Raw genomic sequence first — 20851 nt, 5'->3', positions numbered from 1 at the left:
CTGCCCAGGGAAGTGGTTGAGTCGCTAGGCCTGGAGGTATTTAAAAGATTTGTAGATGTGGCATTTAGGGACATGGTTTAGTGGTGGACTTGGTAGTATTGGGTTAATGGTTGGACTCAATGATATTCAAGGTTTTTTCCAACCTAAATGAGTCTATAATACGTTAATACATAGCCTTGAACCAATGACAAGTTCAGTGTCTCTTGATTTTCATCTTGCTTAGATGAAAAATACCTTATCTTAGTTTGAGGAAACAGTTGATTTCTAACCTTGCTAATTTGTAAGATATTTCATCTTGAGACAATAATGTTATGATTTGTGAAACAGCTATTTTAGATCAAATTTAAAGGATTTTGCAGTGTTTAGTGTATTTCTTTTTGAGAGCTACAAATCTGTAATCCATCTAAAGTACACTCAATCTTAAATATTGACAGAGAAAAATTTCCATAAACACTCTCCCCTAAAGAGTGCCTCCACAGCCAAGTGTTCTCACTGTTAGACATTATTAGACAAAAAAAAAGAGAACAGTGCATAAGGGGGTAAAAGTGCATTCTTTAAGAACATTTCTTTGGAGAAGGGGTTCTGTGCTTGTATAGTGGCTGAAGTGAGGATCCTAGTCCATGGCTGCAACCACATGATACTGCCATAGGACAATTAAAACCAATAGACGTAACAGTGATATGCACAGGTATTTTAAATTTTCTGGAGTCCATGTAATATTTTATCAAAGAGCAATAAGGTAAGCTGGAAGTTGTTCCACTGACAAGCTGAGTGATGCCCCCTTTTAATGGGCTAGCATCCAACTTTACAGCTGGTTTTCTTCTTTATATTTGTCAGCTCGTTTGTTTCAGCAGTGACTTATCATGTGGCAGAATAAATAATTTTAAGCAAAATTTTCAATACCATAGTTCAAGGAACGTCTGGCTTCACACAATTCTACTTACTGATGTAGGAGTATTTAAATGGTTTGGATTTGAATTGAATTATGAACAAATATAAATGATGCTATGTTCTGCTACAGTTTCCCACAAAATGTGATATCTTGACATTGCAATGGCAACATTTGGTTGTTTGGTCCTAGCTTAAGAGCACTTAAAAATCTGAGGCCATATTTCAAAATTTGGTTTTGCAGGTAATCCTCCAAAGCATTACTGCTGTTCTTGCTCAATGGGAGCAAAGAAAGGCATTATATCTACCCATCTGGCAAATATATTTCCGTACTATACCTTATAGGCTCTTTTGTTTTAACGACTTCTGTTTTACGTTGCTTTAAAATACCTTTGATAACTGAGTTCCTATGTACTTGTACAGTGGATTTTGTCTTTTAACATCCCAAAACTTGTAATAATGTTAGATGACTGATCTAAGCTTTTGTTTTAATTCTACATTAATCAAATTTATTGTGCAAGTGATCTGGACTAAAAAAGACTATGAACATGTACCAGTAATCCCTTCATACTTGCTGAGATATAAAAGTGTTTTTCCTTGATTGAGCATCCCATTACTAGGTGCGAATGACAATTTCTTCCTTGGACTTCTCGCCCCACTACCCACTGTGTCATCGTTGTAAGAAATAGAGGAGTTTAGTCCTTGATTTGTAATAATTAATCTTCTTGCAGCAGAGAACAGCTGGGCTCTCTATTCTCTTCCTTCCAAGTTTCCATCTTGATTGGGGCAGCAGACAAGTCATTCCAGTTCTCATTTGTGGAAGCCTTCCTTCCTGCCAGTGTGTGCTGCTTTGCTGCTCTGCTTGTGCTCAGCGTATTAGGATAAGGATGTTCAATGAGTTTGTAGTGTTTCTTTGACTTTACTTAAACTGTAAAAATGAAGCAGTAGGTTGGCTTTTTTTTTGTTCATAACTCCTTTGATCTGTTAATCTGAGATAGTTTCTAAGGTTCTATTTTTTCTTAGCAATCCAGATGTGTTTGTCACGCATGCTTTGTAAAATTCTATTATCATTTCTTCCTATATCAAAGAGAAATTAAAGAGAGATCAGTTTGCATTATATATTCTTATCAAACTGGATCATTAGCATTACAGAGCCTTAATTTGCAACGTGTAGTGGATACATGTGTTGTAGTTTGAGGCAAATCCTGGAGACCATTCTCGGGGAAAATTCCCACTGACATCAATATGAGTTTTGTCTGAGTAGAAATTTCATTATTTGGCTCTTTGTTTTCAGGATGGGAATTATAGTTTTCTACTCTGAGCATTCGTTTGGCCTCAAAGTACCTTGGCTCATATGATTTTCAATAAGTGTCTGGCAGCTGTACTGGCAAAATTCCAGCATCGTGGGATTCATATTTATCCCTACATGGACATTTGGCCTTCTTCAAGTCATCACAACTATTTCTAGCTTATTGTCCTAACTGTAGAACTCTTCCCATTTTCAGACAAAGAATTGATTCTGAATCACACTCTTTTTACAGCAGAGTGGAATTTTTCCTTCACATCCATTTATATATGATCAAGATCAAGCATCTCTAAATCTATATTGTAAAGAAACGTTTCATGCAATATGCTAATAAAAAGAATATATAGATACATGCATTCCAGGAGATGCTGTGGTCTGTTCAGTCAAGGGTAAGATGACTTGGAAGATTCAGGGAAGATAGATCAACTAATTTTCCAATACAGATGTAGGTGTATGAAATGCAGTTAAAAGCACGTTGAAATGTTTTACTGCAAAAACTGAACATAACTTGACCAAATTTGAACAGAATATGCACTCAAACCAAAACTGTCAATAGCAAAAAAGAAAGTTACAGTATTTTGCTTGGCATTTTATTTTCTCACCCTGTTACCTTTCAAGACAATTTTCAAAAGTTGCTCTGACCTCTGGCAGCTGCTCCTGGTGTCCTAGAATGCTTTGCTTAGCAGAAAATAAGAAAAAAGGAAGAAAGCCTCTTCAGCTCTGCAGGTGCTCCCATAGTGTGATTAGATTTCCTCAGTTTCTTGCAGCTTCATTTATCTCATTTCCTTACTTTCTTCAAACTGTGTCCCCTCGTGTAGCCGTATATGCCTGATGCCTTCATCCTTTCTTCATTTAAGTCTAAAGATGTTTCTGCCATCTGACCTCTGAACCTTATCTGAGGAAGTGTGATACGAAGTAACACAAATCAAGAAGCTAGTGAAAACTTAGAAAACATCAAGCTACGTGGGTTGACCACAGCATCTTCGAACACTTATTGTTGTATCTTTCCTTTCCCCATCCTGCTCACCACCATTTTTGCTGCTAATCAACTTTAATAATGTCAGAGATTACCCATGCGTATTATTTCTTGGAGTTCCACATGCACTCATAGCCCTTTGTAAGCAGTAACAACAGTGACCCTTGTGACAAGAAGTGCTATAGTGATTCCTGAACTTCATTCATTGTGGTATTGACTTTTATGTGAGGTGTAAGTAATGTAAAAGAATTCTATGATGCAAAGAGTGTCACACTTGCACTCTTAGAACATGTTTTATTAATTTGAATAGTATATGAAATTACAAGTATAAAACAAGCTGTCATGCTAGCAGTTTCATTATATTTGTTTGGTATAGCATCGTAGTGCTAGAGACTCAGAGGCATAGCTGTACTTCAGCTTTAGAGAAAAAAAGTTCCCTCAACCCACCATGTTAGTACCAGACTCCATGGGAGCAGTATGTAGTAGAATGCATGTATCATTAGTGGGACTACCTTTAGGGAAGACATGCATATGACTTGTTCATAGAATTAAAAAAGACATGGAAATACGCATTTAAGGCAGTTATTTAAATGGTAGTGTGCCCACATACCTGTTCGATGTGTCAGGAAAATCTCATTATGAGGATAAACAATGCATTCAAAGTCACACTGTATCTATGTCCTGGTGTGGAACAGAGAATCCTCAAGATGGTGTCTGATGTAGTGAAAATGTTAACAGATAACAGGAAATGAACAGCACATGTATTCCCCAAGGAAGACTGCTGCAGTTCCATGTAACTCCCATGCTATTGAACATGAGGATTAATTATTTTTTTGAAGTGTTTTTTATTCTCTTCACAGCTATCAGATTCATTAAAAAGTGTTAATAAGTCACTTTTGTGACTGAGCTGATAAGCATATGTTCTAATTATAGTAAGGATGGATGATACGACCAATACTGTAGGAATAGCCTTTTTATGGGAGGCATCGAGTCCAAATTCCAGGCTCTGAATGAATTCAGAACTTGGTAGGAATGAGGAGATACGTGACATTTGTCTTTTTTATCAGTTTATCTCTTTAAAATCCTGATAAATTTGTGCTACTATGCTTAATTTATGCTCTAGTTTGGAAAAGAAAAAGATAATTTGCAAGCAAACCTTGAAAGGTTATCGATAAGGGAAACTTGGCCAGATACAACAGCCCAAGAGAGATGAGGCAGCCACAGCTCCATGCCCCCAGGTCCAATCTGTAGTGAGGCTAAGCAAGTATTCCCAGTAGACATACATACACAGACACATACATATACATATACACCACATATGCGCATATATACATGGCCAGCCACACAGATCATACAGGCAGGCAGACACACACACACAGAAGCACAATGGCCTCATCCTGCTTCTCTCCCTGGTGGAGCGGGATGGAGGTCTGTTAATGACAATATACATACGTTCTTGCATACAATACAGATTCCCCCAGCAGCTGGGCTCGCTCATTCTTCCCAGTAATGTCCCTGGGCCCCAGTCTCCCCAGTTGCTGTCATCCAGAAGCACAAGCTCACAACGCTACAGCCCCTCTCTGGTTGCTCACTCACACATATGTCCTACTTCCTCAGAGCTGGCTGGAAATCCCCTGGTTCCTCAGCAGCCAACCCACCCTGGTCTTGACCCTGAAGACACACACACGTACACGCACGCACGCACGCACACGCACGCACACACTGTCTGCAGTGGGTTGCTCTCCTAGAGACTCCTAGACCCTATGGTCTCTCTAACAGTTGGCTGGGACTCCTCTGGTTCCCTCTGATAGCCAACTCCACCATGGTCTCACCTGTAGAGACACCTTTCTGGCTCCCAGGCACTTCGTCTCCTTGCTGGCTACTCCAGCTTGATCTCTACTAGTGCTTACATACTCAGTCTCACACCTGCTCTTGCTCCAGTTGCTGGTGGTCGGACCTCTGTATAGACCAGCAAACTATTTACATGTGACTGGCCCTTTTAATCCCCATATCCCTCTATTTTATCACAGTTGTTCCTCCCCAGGTGACCTAGATCCCTCCTTTCCCTGCCTTTGGTTCCTCCCCTAAACATCCCATAATAAGTCATATGCAATCCCTAAATGCTCTTCCCCTGCATCCCATACCTCTAGGTAGTGATCCCCGTAGTCCAAAAGGTGCTGTGGTATTGAGTCATCTTAATGGCTTGGATCATGAATAAGTGACCAGATCTTTTTTTTTTTTTCTTTTCTCTTAATCATAATCACATATTTGGTTGTGTTTTGCCTTTTTCAGGAGCATCCCCGACCAGAGTATGAAACCAAACTGCTGCAGAAAAAGCTGAAAAATAAAAACATCACAACAGAAAATTCAAATGAAGTAAGATGCAAGTTACTCTTTTCACTTATATTGGATTTGTGTTTTGTTATATTATGATCACCTTTTTGTCTGTCTCTGATGGGTTGTTTGCAAAAGACACTTTTTGGTGCACTTAATCAGCCTTGGAAGTTGCTTGCCAGGGTTCTGGTGCTGTACAGCCCTGCAGTGCCATTGAAAGGCTTTGAGGTCATCACTTTGCTAGCTCTGAAAACTAAAGCAGTCTGCATAGGAATGTGGTTGACAGGTAGTTCATTTCAGTACTTTGTGAACAATAAAGAAAACAGCTTTTATTATAGTGATTTTATTTGCATAGGTAACATTGGCATCTTTAATCATGTTGCAGTTACACAGCTGTAAAGTTTTGATAGCGTTTCTGATATAAATGGAAAAATAGTGATTGGTATATCATTTTCAGATTGAAGTGTGTTTAGGCTTTCTACGGCTATTTCAAGCCTAAGAACAAGCACTTTTTTTTCCCAGTCTTCTCTTGCAAAATGCAGATTGAGGTCTATTTCCTAAAACACTCATAAATCGCTGTAGACTTTGTCCTTTAGGCTTGGTTAACCATTGCTTATTCCCTGCATGCCACATGCACGAGCAAAGCCAAAGCCTTCCAAAACCATGTCCAGCTTCCAGATGGAAGGAAACAGTTTAATCTGTTTAAACATTGAGAACCAGTATCTTAAGTGGAGAATACTCCAGTTTTCAGGTCTGGTCCAACAAATTTAGCCTTACAGCTTATGAAAGAACTTAATTATCCCTTTCTTCTGCTGATCATTGTCAAGATTGTGAAGTGTTTCCAGTGAATCTTTCATCTCAGTGAGACTGCCTTTCACCTGTTGGGTCCAACCAAACTCCACAGAAGACAATTGAAAGATTTTCAATTACTTTAATGGGCTTTGGTTCTTGATCAATATGAGCAGGGTCTCTCACATAGCTGCAAGGGGAGGTCTTCCCTTACATATTAAGCAGTTCTCTAGGCCTTCCAAGCAAGGGATCAAAGACTGTAAAATATGGATAAAGCAGCTGCTGCCATTCAGATTTTTCTGACTTAAAGTGAGTGAAATCTGGAAACAAGTCAACGATTGATGGCGTAGTATATTAGACATTTGTAGTCATGAGGCAGTGTTAGATGATTATATTGCTTAAACGAGAAATTACAGCATTATAAATTAGAAATTAATTTAAGGTAAAAGAAAGCAATGAAAAATGCTAAGAGCACAGGTGGAAAATGAGGAACAATATGAAGATCCAGCACTATAAAAATGGGAAGAGCTCCTTTCAGACATCATGAAGGGAAAGGCTTTCCTGGAATATTTTTTCTCCAATTACTTTTTGTGCCAATACAGATGAAAAAATAGCACTCAGAAAGAGAATATTTGCTTCAAGTTTTCGAGGCATCTATATACAGACTTTCTCCAATATCCTTATAAGAGACAAAATCCTATCTTGGAAATTGGTGTAGGCATTTTGAACTGCAAAGCTCCTGATTTTTAGTAATTCTGAAGTAATTTTGGGAAAAAAAAATAATTTAGTTCCTTGAGGCATTTAAATATTGTCTGGAGAAGTTTCCCAGAGTCATCTCAATCTCTTTTCTAAACTTCATTAAAAATGAAGTACTTTGACATTTGCCATCAAACCGTTACTCATAGGGAGCAAACAGCTATTCATATGGCAGAACATTTCATTTGGATTGATTAAGGTAAAATTCTAATAAATGCATTCATCTTGGAATTTACAGACTATCATCTCTCCCCAGGTGACTGAAATATATTACAAACTTCTGAGCAGTTTCCCATTAGTCAACATTTTGCTTACTAATTCTGTTGCAATCACTTCTTTTATTTCCCTCAAATTCTTTCCAGCAAGCAGCATATTAGTCTGGGTTTGGAAGATGTGTTTATCAGTGGTTTGTATCTCAATGTCTTATGATGTTATAAGGGCAAGAAATATTTGTGTAAGACCTGCTGAAGAGAAAAAAGGCCAGTTCTTTAACAGAACTGTTATGTTTAATGTGACTGTGGAAATGTACCATTATACTTTGCTTTGGAAGATCCTGAAAAGTTAGACCTTAAAAGTGATGAGTGTTTAAGACTGCAATAGTTCTTCTGCCTAATTTCTAGAGGTTTTAATCTTTTCTTTTTCCTCCTTCAGATGGCTTTATGTTATACTCATTGCAAGACCATTAGCTCAGGAGCTTTTGCATGGCAGGTTAATATTAAGGCACAGGTTTCTGTGAGGTCTCTGGCTTAGTACTTTGGTCTTGTTGGGTGGAAGCCAGGGTGCAGGACTTTGTCATATTAATAGTGAGATCTAGAGTCTGGAAAGGGATCAAAGTAGAGGTTTCTCTATAGTTAAAGATTCAGTCCTGCTGATTTCTTGGGTTTGTATGAACACACAGATCCCTGTGAGGTCTCAGTCATATCATATCTTGGTTGACAGTCTAATGTCAAGGCATAAGTCTGTGAAGTTCTCGTCTGAATATTTTTAGCTAGCTACTGCAATTTAAAGGCGTATCTTTTGGGTGTAGCTGGTCGACAACTGTAGTGTGCTGCATTGATATCAAAGGACAGGCTCTGACATCACTGCCTAAAACTTCTCATTAAATACCTAATATGAAGTCAGAAGTCTACAGTTCAGCAGCTGTGGCTTGTTGGGATAGAAATTATGCCAAAGCTATGGTTATTGTGAGAATACTGATTTAGAGCTTACTTAAAGGCATATATTTCTATAAAATTACTGGCTTGTTTCCAGTATGTTAATTCCTCTGTTCCGGTCAGGATGTGACTAGTTTTATGACAAGAAACTGAGCTTTTATGTGGAAATCTCTGTGTACAGTGCAATTTATTTTCTTGACTTACTCCAACAAGGAGTCCCTGTGAAGCTAATTGGGTTATTTTTGCAATGAAGGGATAGGGGTTTGGTTATGGGCTGGTTTTGTGATTGCAGAAGAAAATTGACACCACTTACATACTCTCTTAAATGATAACTGGGGAATACCTGTTAAGAGCAAATCTACTTCAACATGCAGTTTTCCCTGTCTGCTGTTGAAGTCATTAACTTTAATGAGTGTGGAAGATGCCCAGCACCTGTCAGTGCCAGTAAACATATGAGTCACTCTACCCAGGCAACAAATTCCAAATCAGCTTGATGAGACTGGGTATAGAAAGTATTACAGATCTAATGTATTGTCCAATGGGATTTGTGTTATAGAATATAGCTTTCATACAAATACTACTTAGGGTATTTACGCTACTGTAATAAGCAAAGAAAAAAATTTCAGCCTACACCACTCTGTGTGGTTCAGGCTGTTTTGATAAATATTTTATTGGCTATTTTGAGAGTAGGAAAGAAACTGTGAGTGATCAGAGCACTTCACAAAAGGTTGGTGTGAAGTTACTCTTACAATACCACCCGAAGGTTCTACTATTTCAGAAGAGAACTCATTTAAAGCTAAAGGAGTTGAAACATTTACATGAAATGCCTCAGGTTACACAGCAAATGCATAAACAGATAGTCCTTACAAATTATAATGTTCATTTTAAAATATGACAAATTCCAAGAGACTGATTCAGGAAACTTGCAATGATTTAGCTTATAATCAATAGCACTGTTTGATTCTTTGCAGTCACATAAATGAAGGCTTGGAATGTAGAGCTTCCTGATTCATGTACATTAAAAGACTTTGTCCTTGCAGCAGAGATGAAGGCTTATACGTGCATGTGCAAATGCATGTGCCTGATAATACAACCATGCAAATATGGCAGATGCGATTTTTGTAATAAAACAATTCATGTCATTTTTTTGTTTTTCTTGCTTAATACACTATAACATGGAAGATGTGGGTAGAAGTATTTAATGAATAGGGTAAAGTTGCTGTAACTGCAGAATGTTAACTAAAAAAGGTGTTGGATATTTGTAATCTTTGATAAGCTGTTCCTCTCTCTTTGCAATAGTAATATTCTCAATGGAAATATATGCAGGTCAGGAAATGAAAATTGGTCTTGTGCCTGAAATCATGCAGATGGGGCTAGATCCAACTCTCACTGGAGCTGATGGAAAGAAAGCCTTCCAGTCACTTTTGGGAGCGATGGATCAGGCCCTTACTCCTTTTCATAAACATCCAGCTGATCTGGCAAACATGGTGCAACATCATACATGTTCTTATCTTTCCTATTTGGCAGGAAACCGAGTAACTCATTCTACATATTTCTCAAGGAAAATCTTCTTTATAGAAAAAAGGGCTTGTCTCTTGGCTCATGTCCTTACTTGGAGAAAACCCTGGGAATAATAGAATCTGGCATTCTATCTTGCCTTTAATTCATTTTAAATATGAAAGTAGAAGAATAAGTTATTTGAATTGTTAATTCAGCTGGTAATTGAAATAAAAGAATGAAATATTTCTTTCCAAACCATTGTTTCAGTTAACAAGTGAATTAAAGCAAGCTGGTTTGAAGAGAAAGGTGTCTAGTGTAAGGATGATGAAGGTAAATATGAAGTACAATTGTACATTGCTGACAAATACTTTATATATAGAGATATTTAAAATTTCAGCATTGCAAAACATGAAACAGTAATTCTTGCTACTAGTTGATTCCTTACCCAGTTTTGCATGAGCAAATCTTCCATAAGGTCTAAGAAACATTTCAGATGTTGAAGCCCACCTCTTTATTAAAGAAGTCCTTGGTAAGATTAATAAAGGGAAAAAAAATCTCTTTTTTTATATATTAGCTGTAACTCTGTAGAAGAAACCAAGATTATAAGAAATCAAGTTCATAAATACTAGTTTGAACAATCAGAACTGTAAAAGAAATGTAAATAAACTCAGAGTTTCTTAATCATTAATACTGAGAAAATAATTGTTTAGCATTTATTGGACCTTATTATTAATGTGATAAAACCACTAATTTTGATCCAGTATTTCTTAAATTGGTCAGTGTCTTTCCAGCCTCTTTGATAGCTTTACTTTGACAAATAACTTTCCAAGCATATGGAATAGTAAGAGGAATACGTAATAACTGATTTTTTTTTTCTTTTCAACATATTCCTTGCATCATTAACCTTTGAAAATAAAAAATGGAGAATGACTGAAGATTAATAAGGACGCTTACTGTGATAAACTTAGAGAGATCTAATTCTCTTTATTGTACCAATATTTCATTGGCTAATTGGATGAGTTCACATTTGAAGGGTAAATGTTATAATTCTGATTATTTTAATGTTCATTTGAGTTCTGGGTTACATCAGTTTTGTACTGGAGTATTCATAATCATATTTGTGTCTTCAAAAGACTGTTGACACGGTCTTTCAGTGTGTTCTTATTTAGATATGTGGGTTCTTTGACTGTGGGGTATATGATGTGTATTCAAACCTCTTCCCTATTTTTGTCTTGCAATTTAGTTATCTTTTTATAGTGTAGGGTAAAAAATGCAGCTAAGGAGGTCCAACTTGCTCTCTGTGTCTGAAAATCTGAGGCAGGATTTTCCCATTTGTATCAAATAAATGAACCCGATGTATAGCCACTGTTCTGTGCTCCAGTATTTAGAATTACATTCCAGTCAGCCTTCATAAGGAGGTAGCTCTTCCAACACTCTTGATACAAAGAAAGAAAATGCTTAGAAATATACAATCATAGAATAATTCAGGTTGGAAATACCTTCAGGATTTTATCTAGTCCAAACTCCTGCCCTAAAGAGTGTCAACTATGATATCAAATCAGGTTGCCCAGGGTATTATCCGGTCAGGTCTTGAAAACCTCCAAGGATGGAAATAGTAAAACCTTTCTGTACACTGCCTGACTGTCCTCATGGTGTAAAAACTTCTCATTATATCCAGGCTGAACCTCTCTTGTTTCAGCTTATGCCCATTGTCTCTCATCCTTCCAGCATGCACCACTGTGAAGAGCTTGACTCTGTCTTCTTGATGATTTCCTTAAACAAACTGAGCAAGCCTTTTTCCTCAGCCTCTCTTCATGGGACAAGTGCTCTAGGGCTCTGTGCTAGACTCACAGAAGTTGAACAATTTATTTTTCTACTGGAGGGCCCCAAACTGGACATAATATTTTAGATGCAGGCTAATCAGTGCTGAAAAGCAGAGGTAATCACTTCCCTTGATCCACTGGTTAATACAGCCCAGGGTGCTCTTGGCCTTTGCTGCCAGGATACGCTCCTGACTCATAGATTTCGTAGATTTCTAGGTTGGAAAAGACCTTAGAGATCATCCAGTCCAATCGTCCCTAATCTCCCATTAAACCATATCCTTAAGTAGTTTGTCCACCCTTTTCTTAAACACATCCAGGGATGGGGACTCAACCACCGCCCTGGGCAGCCTATTCATCTTGCTGTCTACACAGACACCAAAGGGCCTTTTCAGTAGAGTCTGCACTACTGCAAGGAGCTTTCCATTTCAAAGACAAGTCTTTGCATTTGTCCTTGCCAAATTTCATGAGGTTCATATAGACCCGTTCCCTCAGCCTATCTAGGTCCCTCTGGATGGCAATCATGTACTTGAGCATATTGACTGATCTTTCCCCAAGCTGATGTCATCTGCAAATCTGAGCAAGCATTCCATCACCTTCTTCAAGTCCTTCTTTAAAGATGTTAAACAAGACAGTCCTAGTATAGACTCCAGCAGTACGCCAGCTGTTGCAGGTCTCCAGGTAGGGTATGACTCATTAGCTAATACCCTCTGAGCCAGACCATGGAACTTGTATATTGCTGAAGTCAAGGCAAATGACATTGACAAGTCTCCTCTTGTCCACAAGTCTAGTCATTTTCTCACAGAAAACAATCAAGTTGGTGCAGCATGATTCACCTTTAATAAATCTGTAATGAGTGTTCACAGTCACATGCTTCTCCTTTATATGCTTAGAAATGAGTTTCAGAAACACTTTCCAAGGGACCAAAGTGAGGCTGACTCCCTGATTATCCTTTTTCCTTTCTTTGAAGATGGATATAAAATTGGTTTTTTTCCAGTTCTCAGGACTCTTCCCTGATCTCAGTATCCTTCCAGAGATGATAGAGATCAACCTTGTGATAACATCAGCCTTCTCCTTTAGCTTCCATTTCTCTTCTTCAAAGTTAGAGGTAAACAAAATCATTGCTTGTCTTTTCTAAAGGAATAAATCATCATTGTTTTGTCTAGACATCAAAATGGTGTTTAACTAGGAATACTGGATGGTTTTTTATTCAACCATTGGAGGCCGAAAAGTGCAGATCAGAGCCAGGATTTTAAGAAAAAGCTATCTTATGCTCATGAGACTCTTTCTGCCAAAATAAAAATCATTGATCTTTTTCAGAACAGAGCTTTGAACCTAGAAACAAGAGAATGCAGGGCTGCTGTTTGTTGGTCGTCTTTGTGTTGCTTATCACGATTTTGGCTCAAGGAAGCATTCTTTCTAAGGCAGCACTACAGCTTGTGTTGTTTAATCATGTAACTGGGACTCAAGCACATGCCTCAGCGTCCTGAATACAGATACAATTAAGTGCTTTCTTGAATTGAGGCCTAAGCTTCTTATTGGTAACATTAAAGATGATGCAGATTTCTTTCCTATTAAACTGAATGGAAAGACTCATTCCTACCGGTTCTATTCATCAGTATTTGAAATTAATGAGTTCTGCCTGAGTAAGTAATGAAGTATTAGTCCTTAATCTGCAGTTACTGCAGATGACTTACTATCACATTGTACTCAGTCAAAGACTATAATAACAGGTTAGAGGGTTACAGTACAGACTTAGGTTGAAAAATAAATCTCCAGAAGTCTATTGGGTTTTACTTTAATGCAGATACTCGAACATAGGAAAAACTAGAGTATTTTCCCTTTCCTGTGTGCTGGTGACAAACTCCTGTATCTTGGAGTATATTTTTTACCTTCTGTTGAGCATATTTATAGGGTAAATTTCATGCTATTAATCTCCAAGGTCAAAACAGAAGCCCAGATTTGGGACAAAATTTACACAAATTGGCTGTAGAAACAACAGTCAGTTAAGCTAGTTGCCAAGAATTTTTTATTTGATGCATACTGCAATCCTGTCTGCAATTTTAAAGAAATAAACTGCATTTACATTAAATTCCTTTGGGCATCCATCCTATGAAGATTGAAATTCCACATACTCTAAGCTCAGAGAGCTAAAGAAGTCAGTTTGAACTGCTCAACTTTTGCAGCTATTACAATGTTTAATAGAAAACCACTTGCTTGCTGATCTGCTAATTTTCATGATTCGCTTAATTTAGGGATAAAATGGCATCTTGTTTGGAAGTTCTTTCACACTGTGGCATTTCATGTAACAGATAAACTTGAACTCTTACTCGGTTATTAAATTCAACTTTTTCTCCTAGTGATGCCGCCTGGGTATCGTACAACTGAATTTAGCAAAAGTAGACTCTTACTTGTTAACACACGATGCCAGATTCGCTGCTGCTTTCAATCTCTATTGTTCATGTAGCGAAAAGTGTAAAGTTTGTTTGGATGTAGGGACTAATTTAACAGCTTACAATGGCATAGTCCAACTCTAGCCTCAGAGACTGGTTCATAGCTAATAATATAAGTAAAGGTGGAATATTACCTTTTTAAACAGTGAAAAGAAACCTCTAGTGCATCTCCTCTTTCGTTAAGGAGTGACTGAGAGATGATGGAGTGGTATGTATGTACCTTTAGCTGTTCCTCTGTAGGTAAACGTAACTATTCAAAATTCAACCCCTCACATGGTTTTCTTCTATTCTTGAAGTTTCACGAAATCAAACCAGAAAATCCAAGGATGATGTTACAAAGCTTATATAACTGTCTGATGCCGAAGTGCAAGAGCAATTTTAAAGTTTATTGCTATCTTTGGTCCAATCGCCAACTTTTAGATAAACTTTGTGATTAAAATCAGTCTCATGTTTAAAATGGTCACTTTACTGGCATGGTAGCCTGTGTAATCCCCTCCCCTGCAACCTATTCCCTACCAAGAAACAGTGAAGATCATCCTGATGGGTTTTGAACATCGGCCTGGAATCTTCTCTGGCCCATAGACACCAGTTGCCATTCTTTCTTGCGTAACAAATTACAGTGGTTTGGAGAAAGCATAGAAAACTTAGTGGACCAAGTGTTGCACCCTCTTTTGCTTCTTTTGGACCTGATTTTCCTGTTCTGTGGTGCTTGATTTTCTTATTGAGATTAATTGCTTGGAAAATAGATTGCACCTCATTCCTTGAAACAACTTAAATACCATTTTAAAAGTGTGAATACTGATCTCTTACATTGCAAATAGATCTTTAAAAATTAAGCTACTTTAATATTTCAAAGTATTTAGTATCTCAGTCAGACTGCTTTGTTTTACAAATGCTGTATCAAAAATACAGCTTCAGTTCTGTCTTTCTGTTGGTGCATTACAAAAGCCATCCTTTAGTCAGGTGATTTCCCCCCCCCCCCGCCCCCCGCCCAGGATTCTGAGTCCACCCAGTGAATTCATTTCTTGCATCTGTTTCCTCCTCTACTGTCACTCCCTCACTGCTTGGCTTCAGCCTTTTCTTCCTTCTTTCCTTTATATCAATTCCTGTTTTCTGTAGCTCCTACCATGATCTTTTCTAGTCTTATTCTTCTCCTTCCTCAGATTCTTTTCTTCTCCATCTCCAAAAATTTGTCTTTATTTCTCCATCTTCAATTTACATCTCATAGTTTCATATCACTACCTATATTTTTCTGTCTGTTTTTCCTTAGCAAGGAAAGACTGTATAGCAAGGTACAGTGACTATGCTGGTGAAGGAGGAAGAGATGCCTCCTTTACTTACAGGGCAATCACTGACTGTCAGTTCTAAGTTCATGGACAGCTTGGTGAAAGCTTACACTTTAAAGCTGAAATATGCAGACTCAGTTGTCAGCTCTGGTTAACTGAATGTTAAAGCAACCTAAAATCAGAAGTAGAGAATCTTCACAAGAGAGGGAAGATCAAATTTCACTGTATACTGTTAATTTTAAATCAATGGAAGGGAATGGCAGCTCCTGGATGACATGGGTTAGTCAGTCCTATGACTGCTTTCATTTCTGATAGGATCTAGTCTGACTTCTCCGTAGCCTGAAGACTAGCTGGGAACTGTGTACAGAAGGGCCTTAGTATTTCCATTGCCTTCACTAAAGCTGAGGATGGTGATAATGGTAAAATTATACTAAATTAAAGTTCTTGTAGAGGAAATCTAGGTGTAATTTTACCAAGGCCAGTGACCTAACAAAACACTGAGAAGAAATTTAATCCAGATTCTCTGATTCATAATGCAGCACGCTGTTGAAATTTCAGAGTTAAGAAGTACCCAAACACACTGTATAAATAAAGTGTTTTTCTATTTGAATTTGTTGAGAGACAAACACTTATAATTAGTATTATTTAATTTGTTTTCCTTGTGTATGCAACTCATACCTAGTTAGATCACCAAGGAGATTTTACCAGGCCTTTTAGGATAATGTATTTGGGACAATGATAAGGTATAGTACCTTATCAATCCTTCTACATGATTGCTAACATGGAAAAACTGTGGTTTAAATTACTGTAAATTATTATTTAAAACAGCTTATTGTTTTTACTTATGATCGCCTGGTGAATATATTTCAAACACTCTACAAACCGTCATTCTTTATATGGAAAGAGATTTCATCTCTTTTGACAAAACTGACACTGGATAACAAGAAAATTAAAATTAATGTGATCTCCTTGGGTATTATTTAAAGCAGAAAGATTATCAAATCCAGACACGAGGAACGAATGTTCTTAATTTGCAGATAAAGCAAATACTTACAACAGTTTCAAAGAGCTCTTCTTTCTGTAAACATTGAACATAGAGATATCATTGATTTTATTTTTCTTTTCACTGGATCCATTGTCAACCAACTCATACATATAAAGCAAAGTGCACTATGTTTATGGAATTATCCTTACAAGCTTGTGAGTCAGACCGTGAAGCATAATGAAGCAAACCAGCAAAACTCTAGATAACAAACTGTTTCAGATATATTTCTTGAAATGATCTGCTATTCCAAAAACAATACTGACAGCAAATACGCCGTATCCAATAAATGAAAAATAGTCTGTAAATGAAGTTTTTTATTGCAATAAGGTGATCTTTGAGAAATGAAAGGTGTCAATTAGTGCAGTATGCTGGACTGAAGAGTTTTGGGAGTTGAACAAAGAAGAGGCTTAACATTTCAAAGTTCTAAAACTTATTGTGAGTTTGAGTCCAAAGTATGCATGAAAAAAAATAATGGGAAAGGACTCTGGACATAATTAGGCTTAATCACCTCAAAAAAGACATCAGATGTTAGAAGACAGCTCACAATTATTAAGAAAGTATTTTCATAGCTGTAAAGTTGAAACAAAAAAATTGCAAAGAATTCTGTATTAGACTTTTTAAAAGAAAGTTAAAACAACTGAAAGGTCTTTAAACATACTGATAAAAAAGCCCCGCAAAATAACTGACACACCTATGAAGTTAAAATGAAATTCTAATTGCCAAAGACAATGCTTTTCTGACAGTATGGTGATGATTTTAACGTAAGAGACAAAGGCAGGACAACTAGTTGGAAAAAGGGAAGGGGAGGATATCAGCTGTTCAATCTATATCTAAATTTGCATCAGCACAGTCTAGGGGATGACTGACTGGAAAATAGCTTTGTTAAAAAAGGAGTTGGATGCTCTGGTGAACAAGCTGAACATGAGCTAGCAACGTGCCCTTGCAGCAAAGGGTCACAGCCTCCTTGGGTGCATTAGGACATGTATTGCCCACAGACTGAGAGAGGGCATCCTTCCCCTCTACTCAGTCCTGGTGATACCGCAGCTGGAGTGCTGTTCCCAGTTCTGTGCCTCCCTGTAGAAGAGAAACATGGGCATACTGGATTGAGTCCAGTGAAGAGTCACTAAGCTGATTAAAGTATTGGAGCATCTGGCATACCTTTGTACAAGCCTTTGAGAGTCTGACAGCTGGGATTGTTGAACCTCAGGAAGAGAAAGCTCAAGGGAATCTTACTAATATGTTCAAATACCTATATGGGAGGGATTAAAGAAGATGGAATCGGCCTTGTCTCAGGAGCGTCCAGTGGCATGGCAAGAGATAATGGGTCCCAACTGAAACACAGGAAGTTCCATTTAAACATAAGGAAAAACTCTCTTGCTGTGGGTGGTCAAACACCCGAATGAAGTGCCCAGATAGTTTGTGGAGTTTCTGTCCTTGGAAATAATTAAAGCCTAGCTGGACAAAGGCCTGAGAAACCTGCTCTAACTGACCCTGCTTTAAGCAGGGTATTAGAGTAAGATGTCCAGAGATGCCTTCCAACTCCAGCTGTTGTGCAATTCTGTGAAATGCAGGAAAGAAATGATCTAAGCAAGTGCAGATAAATTGGTTTGACCACAATAGGCACATTTTGAAAGAAAATGTAATTTGAGCTTTACTAAAAGTACTTGAGAAATGGGACAAAATGTAACGTGAGTTTACTAAAGGCAGATTAATAACTGTGCCATCGAAACTAGTGTCTTTAATGATATAATTGATTCCCTAAGGAAGGGAACGTAGTGTACTTCAGTAAACCCACATAGTGTTACGCCACAAGGGGAATATCACATATTTAACAGGTTATAAATCAATATATTTCACTGGAACTGACTGGAAAAATGATTATTAGAATTTTCATTAAAAATAAAAAAAGCAAATCTGATTTTAAAATGGTTAATTTGGCAATGCAACTACAGTGCCTTCCAGCCACTGCTGTTTGGTGCTTCATGCCTCATTCTTCTCTGCTGTCCTTCATGTGACGATTTTCCATCGTCTCTTTTTTTTTTTCTTTATTTTTTAGTGAATCAAACATAGAGTACAGTATGTTGTGAGTAAAGAAGGCAGCTGCTTACTCAGTCCAATGGGAAAGAGAGGAGCATCTCTCTGTGGGTATCTGAAAAGGGGGAGTCCTGCATGATCTGTACTCCTGCCTAGTCTTGTTCCTGACGAATGGCAAGGGGTTCATTGCATATCTTTATCACTACAGGACTAGAGGAGATGATCTCATTGTTTTTAAAAGTTTACAGGATTTCCTGTGAAAGAGGTGGGATTAGAACTCAGGCCGTGTCCATTTGGTCTTCTCTAATTATGTGGCTGCTTTTTCCCTGTTTGCATTTCACATGATGTACCATAGGGCTTTTTTTCCTTTATCATTGTTGTTGTCCCTTCTGATCCTAATGTTTCTTTTTTCTCCTTCAATCTCTATTCCACACAAACCTGCAGCTGAGTTTTTCTGAGTGTATGACATGGCTTCTTTTTCTCTCTGTGCTTCATTTTTCCATGTGTTTAAGTGCATACCTGTTGATTCATCCAGGTGAAATTAGATAAATTATCAGACTATGTAGTGGAAAAGGTGTCATGCTGAATTTGTCTGTATGAACTCCAACACATATTTCACCTCTGTTTCTTTAAAGGGACTTAAAGGTGCCATAGAGTTATAGTTTGCTTGAAGAAAGCTAATGTAGAGCATGTGGGAAACTTTGCAGGTGACATGTTCATGTTAGAAATGTCTGAGGATCTAAAGCTTTAGAATGTGGGTAAGTCCTGTTCTTGATAGATTTTGTTTCCCAATGGATATGATATAACACAAATGTTTGTTTCTTAAGTATGCCTACCACAGACTTGTTCAGTTATGGGAAGAAATACAGCATGGCCAGGTTCTGTCACTCTCTTCTTCAGGGTTTAGAATGCTCCCATATTAAAAAGCCAAGTTTTCATCTACTTCTATTTATTCCAGTATAAAATTACTGTTTATGAAAATTAAGCCTCTTTTCACCTGAGTGCCAAGCCACGGAATATCACAGACTTTTAAGACCACTTTTGCCAGTTAGTTTCTCCTTATGAAATGGAAAATCTAGAGCGGATTCAGAGAGACAAAAACTGAATCAGAAAAATGAAGTCAAGCACAAATTTGACTAGATTTTTTAACAGATTGTAGAAGAAAGAAAGTAGACAACGGCCATTTTGACTAACTTCTAGAATGGCTAAGATTGAATAACTAATAAAGTGTACATTTAAGCATAATTTTAAAATTACATTTGGAGTTTTACAAAATAAAAGTGTATTTTTGTAGGTTTGTACTACATGGTCTAAATGGATTTGCATGGGAGCTGGAGCATTACCAATCTGAGCAATTAAAGTGCAGAGTTAGAAGCAAGGCTAATATCTAAGGCCGGAAAAGAATATAATGAAAAAAAAAATAATCACAGGCTTTTGAGGAAAAGAGTAATTATGAACAACTTACAGGAGTTAATTGCCATCCATTTAGGAGACATAAGGCCAAAAGCAACGTAAAATAAACAGTTCAAAACCAATAGTTGTGTAAGTAGTGAAGAGTGCATAAAACTTGCTATCCCATGCCATCTCCTTGTGCCAGTTTTTTGTAAGGAAGAAAAGAAAAAAACCACGTGTAGTGAGGCGAAGAGGAAGACTTCACTCCAAAAATATTCTTGTTAGCTGATTTTATCGCCATGCCATGATGCATTATCACAGCAGCAGAAAAATATATATTTTGTCTTGACTAATAATGCCAAAATCAAACTTTTAAGAGCTATTTCATTGTGTGACTGATGTTGTAAAGATTCTAATTTTTTCCCTGCCTGTATCCTCCTCCACCTCTCCCCACACACTTTCTATTTTTCAGTAACATAGGATTTTAATGTAGTCACTACGAATAAATACTTCCTTTCCATCTTGGATTTACTTTTTCACTGTTGAGTGCACGATGTGTTCCTTCATTCTCTCCTATTTTACATGACAAATCTCTGTCTTACAAACAGTTATGCATACCTGTAGTCTTATGCATGTAACATAAACACTGAACCTGGTTTAAAAAGAACTTGGTTTAGAAATCACTGAAAGAGAGTGTTAAAACTTGCTACAGTTTCTCTTGGATCTGGTGGAGAGACTATAATTACAGACCTGTTATGAAGACTGCTTACATGCTGCTCATTGAAATGGAAGACTTAAACACAAATTAAATAAAAAACCCTGACCTTCAGGGTTATGCTGACATGAAGCAGTGCAGTTGATAGAGAAGATACACATCCTGGTTGCAAAGGCGACACACCTTCTGGACCTAAGAGGTTCTGTATATGAAATATAGATTTTGATGTTAGTTTGATTAAGCAGAGTTTACAGTTTCTGCTATTTCCTTTGCTTTTGTGTGGAGTCAAAATCAACTAACCATTGAAGCCAAGAGTAGCACTTATTCTCTTCAAAATAAAAGCACTAAATTATATCTCGGAATTCCATAAGTTGTACATTGATAAACTAGCAAATATAAGCTG

General features: G+C 37.4%; 1 protein-coding gene across 1 annotated transcript in view; it reads left to right on the top strand.

Annotated features, from left to right (window-relative positions):
* The window catches only part of ANO2 (anoctamin 2), a 198399-nt gene that overhangs the window by 93480 nt on the left and 84068 nt on the right, over positions 1-20851 (top strand). Inside the window, exon 14 of the mRNA XM_086610450.1 lies at positions 5463-5546. Coding sequence (XP_086466576.1) covers positions 5463-5546 — 84 coding nt within the window. The remainder of the gene's footprint in view (positions 1-5462; positions 5547-20851) is intronic.

This window comes from Tauraco erythrolophus, chromosome 4 (assembly GCF_009769465.1).
Source record: "Tauraco erythrolophus isolate bTauEry1 chromosome 4, bTauEry1.pri, whole genome shotgun sequence".
NCBI lineage: Eukaryota > Metazoa > Chordata > Aves > Musophagiformes > Musophagidae > Tauraco > Tauraco erythrolophus.
The sequence above is the reverse complement of the archived record's forward strand: the minus strand, read 5'-3'. Positions and strand labels throughout refer to the sequence as shown.